Consider the following 18,627-nt stretch of genomic DNA (forward strand, 5'->3'; position numbering starts at 1 on the left):
TTGATATTTCACTAATGCTAACAGTGCTATTGTTAGCATGCTAACACTAATAGAATGAGAACCCATTTAGCTATTTTCATCGCTCCACACCCGAGTCATATTTTGGTACTTGACTCATGCTAATGGTACCATGCTAGCATTTTCTTTTTAACATTTGAGGTATTCATCGCATGCTAAAGTTAGTATTTTAGCATGCTAACATTAACATTCTAGCTTATTTAGCAGGTATAAACTTCAGTGTCATGTGTTTTGATATTTCACTAATGCTAACAGTGCTATTGTTAGCATGTTAACACTAATAGAATGAGAACCCATTTAGCTATTTTCATCGCTCCACACCCGAGTCATATTTTGGTACTTGAGTCATGCTAATGGTACCATGCTAGCATTTTCTTTTTAACATTTCAGGTATCCATCGCATGCTAAAGTTAGTATTTTAGCATGCTAACATTAGCATTCTAGCTTATTTAGCAGGTATAAACTTCAGTGTCATGTGCTTTGATATTTCACTAATGCTAACAGTGCTATTGTTAGCATGCTAACATAGTAATGTTGTCATGCAAGCTTTTTTTTAGCTCATACTTTTGTTACTTGACGCTATCTGGCCAACTGTTAGCATTTCAGTTCAGCTTTGGTGTTTCAACATTCACACAAAATTTCTATCGAAATTGCATTTTTTAGTTCTTTGAAAAAATTCTATAAATCATGCAGGTTTTGAAGGTGAAAACTGACAAAATGGCCCCGGCATCCTATGATTTTTCAGTCTGTGGCCCTCAGTGGAACAAGTTTGGCCATTTTCAACAGTCCGCTCATTTGAGGAGGAAAACGCTGAACACCATCTTTGTTTTCTACCTGTCAACTGTCAGTTTAGGCTGCTCATCACCACTTCAAGATGGCGGCCCAATTTCTCGTGTCACAGCAGCCAATGCTGCGTCTACTTAGAAGATGTCTATGGCTATAACGTCATCGCAAACGCGGCAATCTGTTGCATCCACTGCAGTTCGCTACCTTATTCTTACTTTTTGTCAAGTGATTTTTTTTAAGCAGGGTTGCATGAGGTACCCAAACATAACGTTACGTTAGTCAATGTATCACACACAGTAACGTAACGTTAGTCAATGTATCACACAAAGTAACGTAACGTTAGTCAATGTATCACACAAAGTAACGTAAAGTTAGTCAATGTATCACACAAAGTAACGTAATGTTAGTCAATGTATCACACACAGTAACGTAACGTTAGTCAATGTATCACACACAGTAACGTAACGTTAGTCAATGTATCACACACAGTAACGTAACGTTAGTCAATGTATCACACACAGTAACGTAACGTTAGTCAATGTATCACACACAGTAACGTAACGTTAGTCAATGTATCACACACAGTAACGTAACGTTAGTCAATGTATCACACACAGTAACGTAACGTTAGTCAATGTATCACACAAAGTAACGTAATGTTAGTCCATGTATCACACACAGTAACGTAACGTTAGTCAATGTATCACACACAGTAACGTAACGTTAGTCAATGTATCACACAAAGTAACGTAACGTTAGTCAATGTATCACACACAGTAACGTAACGTTAGTCAATGTATCACACACAGTAACGTAACGTTAGTCAATGTATCACACACAGTAACGTAACGTTAGTCAATGTATCACACACAGTAACGTAACGTTAGTCAATGTATCACACAAAGTAACGTAATGTTAGTCCATGTATCACACACAGTAACGTAACGTTAGTCAATGTATCACACACAGTAACGTAACGTTAGTCAATGTATCACACAAAGTAACGTAACGTTAGTCAATGTATCACACAAAGTAACGTAATGTTAGTCAATGTATCACACAAAGTAACGTAATGTTAGTCAATGTATCACACACAGTAACGTAACGTTAGTCAATGTATCACACACAGTAACGTAACGTTAGTCAATGTATCACACACAGTAACGTAACGTTAGTCAATGTATCACACACAGTAACGTAACGTTAGTCAATGTATCACACACAGTAACGTAATGTTAGTCCATGTATCACACACAGTAACGTAACGTTAGTCAATGTATCACACACAGTAACGTAACGTTAGTCAATGTATCACACACAGTAACGTAACGTTAGTCCATGTATCACACACAGTAACGTAACGTTAGTCAATGTATCACACACAGTAACGTAACGTTAGTCAATGTATCACACACAGTAACGTAACGTTAGTCAATGTATCACACAAAGTAACGTAATGTTAGTCCATGTATCACACACAGTAACGTAACGTTAGTCAATGTATCACACACAGTAACGTAACGTTAGTCAATGTATCACACAAAGTAACGTAATGTTAGTCCATGTATCACACACAGTAACGTAACGTTAGTCAATGTATCACACACAGTAACGTAACGTTAGTCAATGTATCACACACAGTAACGTGACGTTAGTCAATGTATCACACACACAGTAACGTAACGTTAGACGGCGGTCAGCAGCACCGCGTATTTTAGCCACCTACAAAAAGACAAACATAGTCAAATAAAAATCAGTTAAAATGTATACTATATTAAGAATGTGTACATATTGCATAGGGCCCTGACATGTAAAAAGCACAACTCTGTTCATTGCTTAGTTCATGTATTTGTTATGTTTTCCATGTGTACGCACACATCAACACACATACAGTATGAGATGAGATAAGGTAAGAACAGGATAGAAAGTGCTGTGGAACTAGTTACAATGCAATATGCCATGGAAATACAATGTTAACACTTTTGTACAAATAAGTACAGTTGCACTTGTTTTTGCAAATGTGTTTATTCTGTAAAGGAATGAGTTAAATGTTTAAAATGACTGGTTAATAGTGCTATTATGAATTGCAATGTCAGCACTGTTTTTGTCCCTGCAATTTCAAATGCACTTCTTTTAATAAATAAATACAGCGTTTTAAAAGCATACACAATCTGTGTAAAAATATTAGTATGTAGTTAAAAGGACTTTAAAGGACTCGAAACTCAAAATGCAGGACTTGGGACTTGACTTGAGACTTTCCAGTCTTGACTTTGGACTTGACTCGGGACTTGCCTGTCTTGACTCGGGACTTGACTGGAGACTTGAGGGCAAAGACTTGAGACTTACTTGTGACTTGCAAAACAATGACTTGGTCCCACCTCTGTTAAATACACAAATAGCACCCGTAACTGACACGGCACTTATTAATACAGTGCGCCTTATGGTCGCCAAAACACGGTAGTGGCTTCGATAACGGGAACCACTTCTCAAAAAGGGATTGGAATCCATGGAATCGGTTCTTTTCTTATCGAAGCATCGGGAGAACGGGTTTTCCAACATCATCTGTAATTAGCATAACGACAGTAAAAAACAACTTCCCAGCACAAACGCAATGTTTGTATGGCACAAACAACCAGCATTTATTTGAATATTTGCAAAGACAAGAGGTGCAGCTTTGTCTCCAAGATGTTGACATTAGCTTAGCATAAATTGACCCACATTGAATTGCGTTTAGCCGTTTTAAATGTCAAATCTAAATCATACCCACATAATCATGACATGTGGCCCTATGTCAAAGATCAAGCAATGAAGGATGTTTTACTCAAGGATGGTCAATAAAAAACAATCTTTAATGAATCACGGCTCCTTTTCAACAAATCCACTCACTGCGTCAAAGTCAGCAACATTTGACGGTTGGCTTCATTCAGCAAGATGATACAGAAGTCCAGTCCAGTCCAGTCCAGTCTAGTCTAGTCTAGTCTAGTCCGGTGACGCTAAAACTTCTTCCCTTTCCTCAATCTGTTTTGGCGCCAAATGTTTTCCTTGCGGAGCCGCTTCCAGTACTCCCAGGTGTCTTCCTCCAGCTGGTGAAGCTGGCAGGCAGGTCCCAGGTTGATGTGGAAGAGCCTGGCAGAAGACGGCCAGGAGCGTCAGTGGGCAGTGGAAATAAGGAGGAAGAGGACTTCTTACCACTCTGGGTATTCTTCATGAGGCTTCAGTTTGGGGTCTTCTCCTTGCTTGTAGATGTTGGCCCCCACTGCATAAGTGGTCAGTCGCACTGGGTCGTTGCAGACTTCTGGTCCTTTCAGCTCATCCTTCACCAAACCTTTTCCTTTGCCTTTGGCCACTGGACCACCAACACTTTCATTATTGCAACACATTGATGGGCTTATAATGATCTCAAATGTCTTAATAATTATTCAACAATTTATTTCCCATGAATTTGTTTTAGTACAAAACATGTGTCAAATAGATTTTTTTTTTAAAGTATAAAAATCGTTTCACATTAATAAAAAATGTATATATATATTTATTTTGTAATAGTGATAGGTGGCCTCAAAATTAAATTCAGGTTTCAAATTGTAAATAAATTATAATAATTTATTAAATGTATTTCTGTATTTATTCATGTTTTATTTATGTAAAATGCGCTATTTTGCACACAAAAAATATTATTGAACACTATAATCCCCCTAAATTCGTTTTCATAAAAAGCATGTCTCAAAATAAATTAAAGTTGGATTGAAAAAGCATAAAAATCGTTCTACATGCATACAAAATATGTTTGTATTTTTTTTATATAGGGGGCAGGAGGGCCTTAAAATAAAACAGGGGCTAAAAATTCTGTTTTCAAATTGTAAATAGTTAAGTTTTTACCTATTCATTTTTTATTAGATTTATTTATTTTTTATTATAAAAATTACCTTTGTTATTTTGCACAATTTTTTTTTTTAAACAATGTATTACCCATTAATTCGTAAAAGTACAGCACATATCAAATGAATTTCAAGTTTGATTAAAAAAGTTCACATCAATAAAAAAATATATAATTATTGATACATTTAATTATTAGATTTAATTATTTATGTTTGTTATTTTGCCAACAAAAAAAACAACTATTGAAAAAGGTATTTCCCCCGAATTCGTTTTAGTACAAAACACATATCCAATTGAAAACAAGTTTGATTAAAATGTATAAAATCGTTACACACATAGCTAAAAAAAAATGCTAATTTGTTTTGTGATAGCAGTGGACGGGCCCCAGTTTAGCCAGGGGCCAACAATTCAGGTTTCAAATCGTAAATATTAGGTAGTTATTACCCGTTTTGTTTATGTCTTCATATTTTAATTATGTCAAATGTGGTATTTTGCACAGAAATATGTTTTAAACTATTTCACATGAATTCGTTTCAGTACAAAACATGGATCCAATTAAATTCAGGTTTTTATTTATGTATTTATGTTTTAATTATGTACAATGTTATTTTACACAAAAACATTTTTTAAGTACTTATTTGAAATGAAGCCGTTTTAGCACAAAACATGTATCAAATTAAATTCAGGTTTTATTGAAAAAGTATAAAAACCGATTCAATTACATTTAAATATATATATATATATATATATATATATATATATATATATATATATATATATATATATATATATATATATATATATATATATATATATATATATATATATATGTAATAGGGCTAGGGGGCCTCAAAATAAATTGTGCTGATGGCCCTACTTAGCCCAGGGCTATAAATTCACATTTCAAATTGTAAACAGTAGACTTTTTTAACTCCATCCTTCCATTTTCTACCGCTTGTAGTTTTTTTTTATTGTTAATTTGAAGAATGTATTGCTCCCCTCATCAAAAACAGTATTAAATAGTGATTGCAGTGCACAAATATGAAATAAAGACTAAGAAAAATTGATGTTTTATCAAGCAAGACAATTATTGAATGCAAGGAGGTTGTAAGAAAGGTTATAATAAAAAGTGATGTTTAATCAAGCAGGATAATGAATTATGGAGGTTGTAGTGACGCTAGCATGTAATGTTGCTAGCTAACACGCACACTTAAGATGTCTTTACTTACCGACTTTCTTCGCATATCCGCAGGCTTGTAGTTTGTTTAAAGGGTTATTCCTGCGCAGCGTTAGTAGCGCATTGTTTGCAAAGTGTCTGGTGAATAAAGCAAGGCCGAACAAACAGTGACTAGACATGTTGACTGCAGCTCAGCGATGCTAACATGCTAACATGCTAGTGTTTGACATTCAGGTCCTACTTCCGGTGCTATTTCCGGTTTGGCACGCCACTGCGAGTCTAAAACTGTACTGTTCTTTTTGATTGATTGATTGAGACTTTTATTAGTAGGTTGCACAGGGAATTACATATTCCGTACAATTGACCACTAAATGGAAACACCCGAATAAGTTTTTCAACTTGTTTAAATCGGGGTCCACTTAAATTTCACTTTCTGTGTCATAAAATGAAATATTTGACCCGTCTTTTGTAGTAACCTAAAAACCTCCTAAATGTATATTCCACGGTTTATTATAAAGCAAGTGTTTAATATCAGTTTTTAAAAAAAGGCATTTTTAATTGCTACCATTGAAGTCCACTAGATGGCGCACGCCATGACAACATGTATGTCTGTCTTCTATTGTCAAGCCGAAGAAGAGTATATCCCAGCTGATGACATCATGTCTGCCTACGACACAGTCCAGAAAAGTGCCCTGAAAATTAAAGGTCTTGGAGCCATTTCTTCTGGGAAAAAGTAAGTCAAATGCGTGCATTGGTTGTTGAAGTAGCATTTAAGGTGTGCTTGTTCGAGGCAGTCCTTTCACTGCGTTACATTCAGCTGTTAGCCTTCATGCTAGCTACACACTCAGCTATTATTGCAGTTCAAACACAGAAAGGAAGTTGTCATAAATAAATAAATACGTGCAAAATAAATAAATACGTGCAAAGTGCAACAGTATTTTCCGACAAGATCGTACAAAATCAGCCATTTTCGGGATGACAAACACTGTTTGCGTCTGTAATTGAAGCAGATATGTTGCCAATATTTCTAGGTACCAGTAACAAAATATATTTCCATACTTTTCAAAACAAAACAAATGACGAACAGTTTTATTATTGGCTTTATTTCAACAGGAAATGTTTTTGATACATTAAACATACGTTTCCTACCGCAAACATACTGGACAACTTCTCTTTTAGTAGTAAGTATGGCTTACAAAAGCTCCTTATTTTGTCTGCTGACATATGCAGTAACATATTGTGTTATATCTCATTGTATTATTTTGTCAACATTATGAGGGACAAGCGGTAGAAGATGGATAAATGGATTATTAATCTACTTGTTCATTTACTGTTAATAGCTGGTTACTTTCTGTTTTAACATATTCTATCTAACCTTCTGTTGAAATGTATTAAGCACGTATCTGATACTTTACATACGTTTTGGGTGTTACTACAAATTTTGGTATCGATCCGATACAAAGTAGTTATCAAAATATTTTTTGATAATAAACAATATTGTAACAATTGTAGTATCGGCGGTGGCATGTGTGTTAGTGCATGTGCCTCACAATACGAAGGTCCTGGGTTTGATCCCCTGTTTGGAGGTAGTTTGCATGTTCTCCCTGTGACTTTGTGGGTTCCCTCCAGGTATTCCTGCTTCCTCCCACCTCCAAAGACCTGCACCTGGGGATAGGTTAATTGGCAACACTAAATTGGTCCTAGTTTGGCGTGTGTGTGTGTGTGTGTATTTCACCCGTGTATTAGTGTGATATCATTATTTGCATGCATGGTGGCACAGAAATAGGCAGCAGTGAGAGTATAACTACAACATTTTAACCCTCACTTATAAATCAATTAGAGTCACTTATTTAACAGTTGTGAATGAATACACAAGCAATAAAAACTGGACATGAGTAAATCATGTTTATACATTTTTATTAATTAAATAGGAGCTTGAGCCTTTTTTAATTAGCATATTTCAGGATTTGTATAGTAACCAGTAAGATGTGCCATTGAACAGGAAGAAAAAGAAGGAGAAGGAGAGCAAGCATCGCATGGAGCAGCTGGTGAGCGGTCAGAACGAGGAGGAGGGCAACACCACAAAGGCCTACATGGACAAAAGGACGCCTGCTCAGATCGCCTTTGACAAGATGCAAGAAAAGAGGGTGTGTATCCAAACTCAACCTATGATGAATATGTTTAGAAACAGGATTTAATAACAATAATAAATAATAGGAATATACGAAATGGGATAAAGGACAAGTGCTTTGGGGCTGATCCGGATCTTTTCTACCCCGTTACCTTAGGTTTATGCTACCAGCCTCAACTTGTGTGTTAGCAAAGACCCCATTTCTTTCATTCCGCTATAGATAGCTGGAAAAGTAATCAATCAGACCTTCAGAAAATGGAACAAGTGATTACATTTTGGGGCTGATATGGATCGCTGTCTGGATTCAGGACTTTTTTTTTAACTCCTGGCGGAGGTCTGCACTCTAAGAGTAGTTGTTGTCATTGGAGTCAAAACATACACAGAACTGATCACAGCAGCTCAAATATCAAGTGGCAACACAAACATTAAAAAAACACACACAAATGGAAGAAAACTATGTCAGCAAAGAAAAAAATCATGAATTATCAGCCATTCTTGTTATGGCCGTGCACAAAGAAATGTGCAAGCGATGGATTTATTTTTGCTGCCGCTTTGGTCCAAAAAGGGGAGGAGTTAAGTTGCTGATCACTTTGATAGCATGTAAATTAAAAATGTAAAAACTTTTAATTGTGGTCACTGTTTTTCCTGGTGTGTTAAAAGTTGTGTACAAGTGCTAGTTGTGTGGTAGCACAACATTACTCACACTTCCTTGTCTTCTTTCTCCACAGCAAATGGAGAGGATTTTAAACAAAGCATCCAAGACACACAAGCACAGAGTGGAAGTAGGCCGTCACACGTTTCAAACCACTCTTTCATCAAACGTGTTTGTGTATGAAGAAAGGCGTCGACAGCATCGACTAACTTGTCCTTTTCTATTTCTCTGCAGGACTTTAATCGCCACCTGGACAACCTGACGGAGCATTACGATATTCCTAAAGTCAGCTGGACCAAATAAGTCTTTGTTTTATTTTGTGCTTGTTTAATGTATTTACCATGAAAAGTGGCTTACTGGGTCAGTGTATGTTTTGGTCATTGAATTTTCTTTTCTTGAGTGGGAATTGAAAAATAAAAAGCGATTGGTTTATTTTCATTTTATTTTGAAATACAAAAAAATAATAAAATTGAAAAACAAAAGGTGATTTTCATTTTACAATGTCACAAATGCAGGATGTGACACCGCATTATTCTTTTCGGGTCAATCTGCGGTCATGTCTTTAAATAGCAAGAAAACAAAAACATTGGTTTTTGGCTGGTTTTTTTTGGTATATCAAATACAAAATGAGAAATAAAAAGTTTTTAGATCTAGTTATTGCTTTTGATCAGTCTTTTTTTTGGTCATTAATTTTCTTTTCATGAATATTAAGTAAAAAACGATTGCTTGGTTTGAATTTTATTTTGAAACACAAAAAATAAACTTTAAACTAAAGCCGTCTTTTTTTTATTGTCGAAAGGCAATAACTCCATTGAACAAACTTTGTTTAAATGTTTTATTTTATATAACAAAAATGAAAATCGGCGGGGAAGAAAAACGGGCCCAAAACGTATCATTTTTTGACACCGGAACCGGAAGTTGATAGGTAAAGACACCACGGACTGGCTTGTAGAAATAAAATAAAACAGTTTGGTGTTGTATCGTTTGTCAGCAAAAATATGGATCAATTACATTTGATGTATAAACGCAGGATACAACACCACCATTGTCCCCTACAGGCCAGGCTGCGGTCTAGTCTTCAGATGGCTACTTCCGTTCCCGTGTCACAATAAGAGAAAACATCTGCTTTTGCTGACTGCTGATTTTCACTTTCGGTATATATAAAACCTATTTAGATCTAGTTATTGCTCTTTGGATGGTGTATTGTTGGTCATTGTTTAGATTTTATTTTGAAACTGACATTTTAAGGCATACAAGTGTTTTTCAGCGTCAAAGAGCAATAACTACATCCAAAAAACGGCTTTGTTTTCATTTCATATTTTATGTAACAAAAATGAAAATCAGCAGGAAAAAAAACCCGGACCAAAAAAAACATGTTTTTAAGTGTCCGACACTGGAAACGGAAGTTGATAATTAAAGACAAAACCACGTGTTGTATGTCAATCTTACCACTGAATTGAATACACAAAGCTTCGTATCCTTTAGAATGTTTATTATTAACTATAGACCGACAGGGACATCACATTGCCGGCCGGCTCCGTCACATGTGTGTGGTGTTACATAACAACTGGTACCTTCAACAAATCCGTTTCCTGTTCCGGGTCATGTGACCAGATGGATAACCAATACATGACACCACGGACTGGCTTGTTGAAAGGAAAAAACAGTTTAAGGACAGTTTAATCATGGATCAATATCTTTTATGTATATAAAGGCAATATAAAACAATTCTTTCCCGACAGGTCAGTCCGCGGTCTTGTCTTGAGATAACTACTTCCTGTTTCAATATCTTCTTCAATGTTTGAAGATTCTAACGAAAATATAACATGTTTACTTTTATTTTCACATTGTTTAAAATATATTATGTTGCCTGACTTGTCCAGGGTCAAATGCACCCGGGATAGACTCCAATAAAGATAGCAACTTCCGCTTCCAAAATATTTGAAAACACTTGTTTGAGATAGGCTCCGGCACCCCCCGCGACCCTAAAAGGGACAAGCGGTAGGAAATGGATGGATGGATGTTTTGGACCTGTTTTTTTCCGTTTCTGCTGACTTCCATTTTCATCATATGAAATATAACATGAAAAAACAAACCAATTTAAAAAAAACAAAAACCTGTTACTCTTTGGCCTTTTTTTATTTGTATTTCAAAATAAAATTCAAGTAGGATTGAGTTTTTCAACAACAATAACCAAAGTAATCATTGATCTTACTGCAGCATATTTGCTGTACTGTTTTTAAATGTTGTTACAATTAAAAGAACACAAGTTGGCGTTGCTTTGTTTATTAAAGCTGTGAAGTACAGTCCAGTTGGAGACAATTAGGATGGCACGTGATATAATTGGAGCAGCAGATTGTGGAGCAGCTGCATGACCACTGCTTTTATCCCCAAGTCATGATCATTTCACTTCAATCATTTCCCCCAGCGTCCTCACACGCTCATAAAAGTGAGTGATCTCCGTGCCTTTCTTGTGTAGGACTGGTGTTGTTCATTTGGGTCCCAGCATGTCGCTGGGCTTCACCCACTGGTCAAACTGCTCCTCTGTGAGGTATCCCAGCTCCACGGCCACCGCCTTCAGTGTGGAGCCCTTCTTGTGCGCCGTCTTGGCGATGGCGGCCGCCTTGTCGTAGCCGATGTGCGGGTTGAGGGCGGTGACCAGCATGAGCGACTCGTTCATCAGCTTGTCGATCCTCTCCTTGTTGGCCCGGATGCCCGCCACGCAGTTGCGGGTGAAGGAGACGGAGGCGTCGCCCAGCAGCCGCGCCGAGTTGAGCACGTTCTTCACCATCATGGGCTTGAAGACGTTGAGCTCAAAGTGGCCGTTGCTGCCGCCGATGGTGACGGCCACGTGGTTGCCCATGACCTGGGCGGCCACCATAGTCATGGCCTCGCACTGGGTGGGGTTGACCTTGCCGGGCATGATGCTGCTCCCGGGCTCGTTCTCCGGGAGGATGAGCTCCCCCAGGCCGGAGCGCGGCCCCGAGCCCAGGAAGCGGACGTCGTTGGCGATCTTCATCATGCTGACGGCCACCGTGTTCAGGGCGCCGCTCAGCTCCACCAGGGCGTCGTGGGCCGCCAGGGCTTCGAACTTGTTGGGGGCCGTGACGAACGGCAGCCCGGTGAGGGCGGAGACGGTGGAGGCCACCTTTTCCGCAAAGCCCACGCGCGTGTTGAGGCCCGTGCCGACCGCGGTGCCTCCGGCGGCCAGCTCGTACACCCTGGGCATGGCGGCTTTGACGCGTAGGATGCTGTAGTTGACCTGCTGCACGTATCCGCTGAACTCCTGCCCGAGCGAGAGCGGCACCGCATCCTGAGTGTGCGTGCGGCCGATCTTGATGATGTCTTTAAACTCCTCCGCCTTGGCCGCCAAGGCGTCATGGAGCGTCTGCAGGCCGGGCAGCAGAACCTGATGGACCTCGGTGGCTGCGGCGATGTGCATGGCGGTAGGGAAGGTGTCGTTAGAACTCTGGCTCTTATTGACGTGGTCGTTGGGGTGGACCGGGTCTTTAGAACCCAGCTGCCCTCCAAGAATCTCAATAGCTCGGTTGCTGATCACCTCGTTGACGTTCATGTTGGTTTGCGTGCCGGATCCGGTCTGCCACACCACCAGAGGGAAGTGGTCGTCCAGCTCGCCCGACGCAACTTCATCCGCCGCCTGGCAAATGGCGTCGGCTATGTTGGGGTCCAGGCCGTAGTCTTTGTTCACCACCGCCGCCGCTTTCTTCAGGACCCCGAAGGCCTGGATGACTTGAAGCGGCATTCTCTCCGACGCTCCTCCGATCTTGAAGTTGATGGTGGACCTGACCGTCTGGGCGCCATAGTACTTGTCCGAGGGCACCTTCAGCTCGCCGAACGTGTCCCGCTCCACCCGGAAGCCCGAGCTGGCCATCCTGCACGCGGTACTTGTTGCACCTTTGCACTCCACGCCAACTTGCTGCAAAGTCCGGAAGTTGCAGTTAAACCGCTGGAGGCGTCCGAAAGAGCGAAGCATGGCTGCTGCGCTAGAGGTGAATCCGGAGGACGTCAACGCCTTGACGTCCAACGCTGGTGCCGAGCTGCCATTGGGCCGACGCGGAGCCCCAGCTTCCGGCAACCAATAGAAGAGGAGCGCTGGCGTTATTTCCTGGTCAGTGACCAATCACAGGAGGACATTCAATGCTTATTTATAAAGTGACACGACTGTTTCCGGTTGAACGTTTTTTTAATTTATTTTTTATTTTTGACAACATAAAGAGGGACTATAATTGTTTTTAATCAGTTCCATTCTTATATAAGTACATGTTTTGAACAGTTGTACATTCAGTTATTCTCCTCTCTGCGGTTATGACGCACGCACAAATCGTTATAATAATCAGATTCATGGAAAGCACACAAAGTAAAAAAAAAAAAAAGTTTCACATTTCCTTAAAGGGTGTGTGTAGTAAACTTACAAAGGAATGTTTTAGGTGTTACAAAAAACACATTTATTGCTATGTTTACGTTGATAAATAGTTGAATATATTTCTGTGCTCTAAGCCTTATTGAGAATGCGGTTTTTTTTTAATTATTATTTTTTCTAAACCTTTTTGTGTTATTTTCTTAATTGCGTGCATGTGTGAAACAACACCGGGGAGCCTCTCATCGGTCATACGGGCGGTTGCCATGGTTACGAATCACGACAAAACAAGAAAATAGCACAGTAATCGACACGGGGAGAAAAAATAAACTACTTCCTGGTTTCCGGTTTCCCCCTTTTTTTTCTTTTTTTTGTTTGTCTCGTCTTTATTGTACAAGATGCAATTCAAAAGTCAACCACACAACTCCAATGTTGTTGTTTTTAATTTGTTATTGAACAACAAACATACATTTATAATTCACACAAAAGTCAAGGCACTTTCAACATCAAGGAAAGAAAACAAAATCAAATACAGACAGAGTAATGATACTAAAAAGTATGAAAAAAACCACAAAAAAGGCTACCTAAATTACTTTAAATGTTTTTAACAAAGATATCAATTTAAGGGCTTTTGTACTCTTAATCATTCTCCAAGATTTTATTAATAATTGAAATCCATTAAGCCAATTAGGAAATGTTGGCCTTTCTTTCATAAATCGACATTTATGTAGAAAAACAACAACTCCAATGTTTGTCTTTTTTTAAAAATTTTTTAAGCCTTTATTTATAAATTTCAATTACAAACAGACGATAAACAAAAACAGTACAGAACAGTACAAAACAGCGCCAGGGGGTTGTAAATTCAAAGTAAGTAAAATAGAATACAATAAAGTATATATATATATATAATAAACAATAAACACAGTGCAAAGCCATAGGCTCACTCAATTTCAGTAAATAACTTAAATTTGGAACACAGCATCATAGTTTACCCTTCGAAAATAAATTTGAAAGGTTTGTGGTTATTTTGAATGTGAGGTTGTATCATATTGTTGAAATAAAGTTTTGGAAAACCAACAAACATGCTTTATATGTTATAAAACTCACTAAACATGACACTAAGATAGAAGAGGAGCATGGGTGGTATTTCCTGGTTAATGACCAATCACAGGAGGACGTTGAATTTTGATTGATTGATTGATTGAGACTTTTATTAGTAGATTGCACAGTACAGTACATATTCCCTACAGTTGACCACTAAATGGTAACACCCCAATAAGTTTTTCAACTTGTTTAAGTCGGGTCCACGTTAATCAATTCATGGTCAATGGTTATTTATGAAGTGACATGACTGTTTCCGGTATATTCTTCAAAAATAAATATGGAAGTTTTTGTTTATTTTTTTACGTTCATTTGGTTGCCGTTTTGAAAGGTTTCTGGTTATTTTGAATGTGAGGTTGTATCATATTGTTGAAATAAAGTTTTGGAAAACAAACAAACACGCTATATAATTTTATGAAACGCACTAAACTTGACACTTTTTAGGTAAAATATAAAAAAATATCCAATCTTCTTCAAAGAAGCCTGTCACATATTTTATTTTATGCAATATTTGACATTTTTAATATTGTGACTTTCACGTTGGGAGAATTTCGCACGACCCCGGCACTCAACAACCAATAGAAGAGGAGCATGGGTGGTATTTCCTGGTCAGTGACCATTGAATGGGTATTTATAAAGTCACATGACTGTTTCCGGTTTACCCTTCGAAAATAAATGTCAACAGATTGACGTCATTTTATACATGCTTTACATATTTGAATATTGGCTATTCGTAAATATATTATTATGACCAAATTTTTTTTTAGATATGGACGTTTTTCTTTATTTTTTACGTTCATATGGTTGCCGTTTTGAAAGGTTTGTGGTTATTTTGAATGTAACTTTGTATCATATTCTTGAAATAAAGTTTTGGAAAACCAACAAACATTTCTTTATAATGTTATAAAACTCACTAAACATGACACTTTTTAGGTAAAATTTTCCACTTTCTGAAAAAAAAATCCAATATTTTTCAAAGAAGCCTCGCACATATTTTATTTCATGCAATATTTGACATATTTAATATTGTGACTTTCACGTTAGGAGTTGTCTTTAGGCGAATGTGAAGTCTGGATACAGAATTTCGCACTCAACAACCAATAGAAGAGGAGCATGGGTGTTATTTCCTGGTCAGTGACCAATCACAGGAGGACATTCAATGGTTATTTATAAAGTGACATGACTGTTTCCGGTATATTCTTCACAAATAAATGTCAACGGATTTACGTCATTTTATACATGCTTTACATATTTGAATATTGGCTATTCGTGAATATATTCTTATGACCACCATTTTAAAGAAATATGCAAGTTTTTGTTCATTTTTTACGTTCATGTGGTTGCCGTTTTGAAAGGTTTATGGTTGTTTTGAATGTGAGGTTGTATAATATTGTTGAAATAAAGTTTTGGACAACAAACAAACACGCTTTAAAAAACTTGACACTTTTTAGGTAAAATATTTTTTAATATTCTTCAAAGAAGCCTGTCACATGTTTTATTTTATGCAATATTTGACATTTTTAATATTGTGAAGTCTGGCACTCAACAACCAATAGAAGAGAAGCATGGGCGGTATTTTCTAGAAGTGATGACCAATCAGAGGAGGACATCGAATAGTTCATTATGAAGTGACATGACTGTTTCCGGTTTATTCTTCGAAAATAAATTCCAATTGAATGACGTCATTTTATACATGCTTTACATATTTGAATATTGGCTATTCGTAAATATATTCTTATGACCACCATTTTAAAGAAATATGGAAGTTTTTGTTTATTTTTTACATTCTTATGCTTGGTTGTATTGTTGAAATAAAGTTTTGGAAACCAAACAAACATGCTTTATAATTTTATAAAACTCACTGAATATGACACTTTTTAGGTAACATTTACTACTTTCTGAAAAATATATATACAAGTAAATGTGAAGTCCGGCACTCAACAACCAATAGAAGAGGAGTATGGGCGGTATTTTCAGAATTGATGACCAATCAGAGGAGGACGTTGCATAGTTATTCATAAATTAGCATGAGCGTGTTTCAGGTGTATCTTTCAAAATAAATGTCTATTGATTTACATCATTTTAAACACGCTTCATAGCTTGGATTATTGTCAGAAAAATATGGCTATATGCAAATATATTTTTATGACCACATTTTGAAGAATTTATGGAAGATTTAGTCGATTTTTTGAATGTTCATGTGGTTGGAAAGACACTGGTGGTTTTGTATGTAAAGTTGAATCCATCCATCCATCCATCCATCCATCTTCTTCCACTTATCCGAGGTCGGGTCGCGGGGGCAGCAGCCTAAGCAGTTGAATCATATTGTTGAAATATAGTTTTGGGAAACAAACAAACACGCCTTAAAAATTCAAATGACCCACAAAACGAAATGTATTACTTTCTGTCTTTTATTTCATTCAATATTTAACATTTTTAATATTGCGACTTTTCACATTGGGAGCTGTCTTTGGTTGAATGTGACGCCCAGCTCTCAACAACCAATAGAAAAGGCGCATGGATCAATGACCAATCAGAGGACTAGATTTAAGAATCATTTATAAAGTGTTATGAGTGTGTTTCTGGTTAAGGATAGACTTGTATTTTTTGAACAGCGGCATGCTAATATGAGATGTTGGAAAACTTTCCACAATGGCGCCAAGTATGCTAAAGTTAACATGTTAACACTAAGCATGTGCCACACACCAAGTTACATGACTTTAATGTGTATGGCTGTGGAATTAGAGAAACATGTGTCAAATTAGCTGAAAAAGATAGCATGCCAATGTTTGCATGCTAGCTCTAGCATGCTAACAGTTAATAAGTGTCACATACCTACTTGTATGGTTCTTGGTTAAACGGTTACAAAAATAGCTCGAAAAGTCAGCATGCTAACGTTAGCATGCTAGCATGTTAATGTATGCATGCTAACAGTTAGCATGTGTCACATACCAAGTTATATGACTCTAAGGTGTATGGCAGTGGAATTAGAGAAACAAGTGTAAAATTAGCTGAAAAAGTTAGCATGGCAATTTTAGCATGCTAACATAATAATGCTAGCACATGACTGGGTAAGAAGAAATAACAAAATGCAGTATTTGTTGGTGTTAACATAGAAAAGTAGCAAAAAAACTATCCTAAAACATTAACATGCTAACATAAGAGAAGTTATCAAAAAACGTTAGCATGTTAATAGTTAACGTGCTAACTAACGCATGTTAACTCTTGGTCGAAAGCACCAAGTAGAAAACTGATGAGGTTTAAATACGTAAAGTTAGCTAAACCTACCATTCTAAGTAACAGTTTGCTATGTCGGATTTGAACCGGGAACCCTTATAGTTCTGTAGAGCCGCTCTACACGCTGAGCCACACCACCAACACCAACACACCTGCTTCACTCAGGTAAAGGTACTACAATTTGCCATGGTTGCAGAAAGTACAAAATAATGAAACACAAATTGATGTTAAAAGCATGAGTTAGGATGGTGTGTGGAGAAGTAAAATGTCTGGGTCAGTCTCTTGGACAATCGGCATGACCTCACATCCTCTACTAATAGCTGGAATCATAGACATGTAGACGCAGCATTGGCTGCTGTGACGTGAGAAATTGGGCTGCCATCTTGAAGTGGTGATGGGGAGCCGACGAGCAGCCTAAATTGACAGTTGACAGGTAGAAAACAAAGATGCTAAACTGACAGGTGACAGGTAGAAAACAAAGATGCTAAACTGACAGTTGACAGGTAGAAAACAAAGATGCTAAACTGACAGTTGACAGGTAGAAAACAAAGATGCTAAACTGACAGTTGACAGGTAGAAAACAAAGATGCTAAACTGACAGTTGACAGGTAGAAAACAAAGATGCTAAACTGACAGTTGACAGGTAGAAAACAAAGATGCTAAACTGACAGTTGACAGGTAGAAAACAAAGATGCTAAACTGACAGTTGACAGGTAGAAAACAAAGATGCTAAACTGACAGTTGACAGGTAGAAAACAAAGATGCTAAACTGACAGTTGACAGGTAGAAAACAAAGATGCTAAACTGACAGGTGACAGGTAGAAAACAAAGATGCTAAACTGACAGTTGACAGGTAGAAAACAAAGATGCTAAACTGACAGGTGACAGGTAGAAAACAAAGATGCTAAACTGACAGGTGACAGGTAGAAAACAAAGATACTAAACTGACAGTTGACAGGTAGAAAACAAAGATGCTAAACTGACAGTTGACAGGTAGAAAACAAAGATGCTAAACTGACAGTTGACAGGTAGAAAACAAAGATGCTAAACTGACAGTTGACAGGTAGAAAACAAAGATGCTAAACTGACAGTTGACAGGTAGAAAACAAAGATGCTAAACTGACAGTTGACAGGTAGAAAACAAAGATGCTAAACTGACAGTTGACAGGTAGAAAACAAAGATGCTAAACTGACAGTTGACAGGTAGAAAACAAAGATGCTAAAGTGACAGTTGACAGGTAGAAAACAAAGATGCTAAACTGACAGTTGAC

At 37.6% G+C, this 18,627-nt stretch overlaps 3 protein-coding genes across 3 annotated transcripts; 1 reads left to right on the forward strand and 2 right to left on the reverse strand.

Moving 5' to 3' along the window:
- Nucleotides 1–3,630: 3,630 nt before the first annotated feature.
- On the reverse strand, nt 3,631–6,119 carry mrpl54 (mitochondrial ribosomal protein L54). Its single transcript, XM_062027453.1, has 3 exons — nt 5,910–6,119; nt 3,994–4,150; nt 3,631–3,930 (listed from the first exon to the last, which is right to left on the reverse strand). Exons 1-3 carry the CDS (start codon nt 6,034–6,036, stop codon nt 3,798–3,800), a joined length of 417 nt encoding a protein of 138 aa, XP_061883437.1. The 5' UTR covers nt 6,037–6,119; the 3' UTR covers nt 3,631–3,797.
- A 324-nt stretch (nt 6,120–6,443) lies between these two features.
- fam32a (family with sequence similarity 32 member A) lies at nt 6,444–10,064 on the forward strand. Its single transcript, XM_062027454.1, has 4 exons — nt 6,444–6,590; nt 7,860–8,004; nt 8,717–8,770; nt 8,875–10,064. Exons 1-4 carry the CDS (start codon nt 6,451–6,453, stop codon nt 8,941–8,943), a joined length of 408 nt encoding a protein of 135 aa, XP_061883438.1. The 5' UTR covers nt 6,444–6,450; the 3' UTR covers nt 8,944–10,064.
- Nucleotides 10,065–10,597: 533 nt separating this feature from the next.
- On the reverse strand, nt 10,598–12,753 carry fh (fumarate hydratase). Its single transcript, XM_062027681.1, has one exon. The coding sequence runs from the start codon at nt 12,632–12,634 to the stop codon at nt 11,132–11,134; it is 1,503 nt and encodes a 500-aa protein (XP_061883665.1). The 5' UTR covers nt 12,635–12,753; the 3' UTR covers nt 10,598–11,131.
- Between the last annotated feature and the right edge of the window lie 5,874 nt (nt 12,754–18,627).

The sequence above is a fragment of the Entelurus aequoreus genome, linkage group LG19 (assembly GCF_033978785.1).
Source record: "Entelurus aequoreus isolate RoL-2023_Sb linkage group LG19, RoL_Eaeq_v1.1, whole genome shotgun sequence".
Lineage (NCBI taxonomy): Eukaryota > Metazoa > Chordata > Actinopteri > Syngnathiformes > Syngnathidae > Entelurus > Entelurus aequoreus.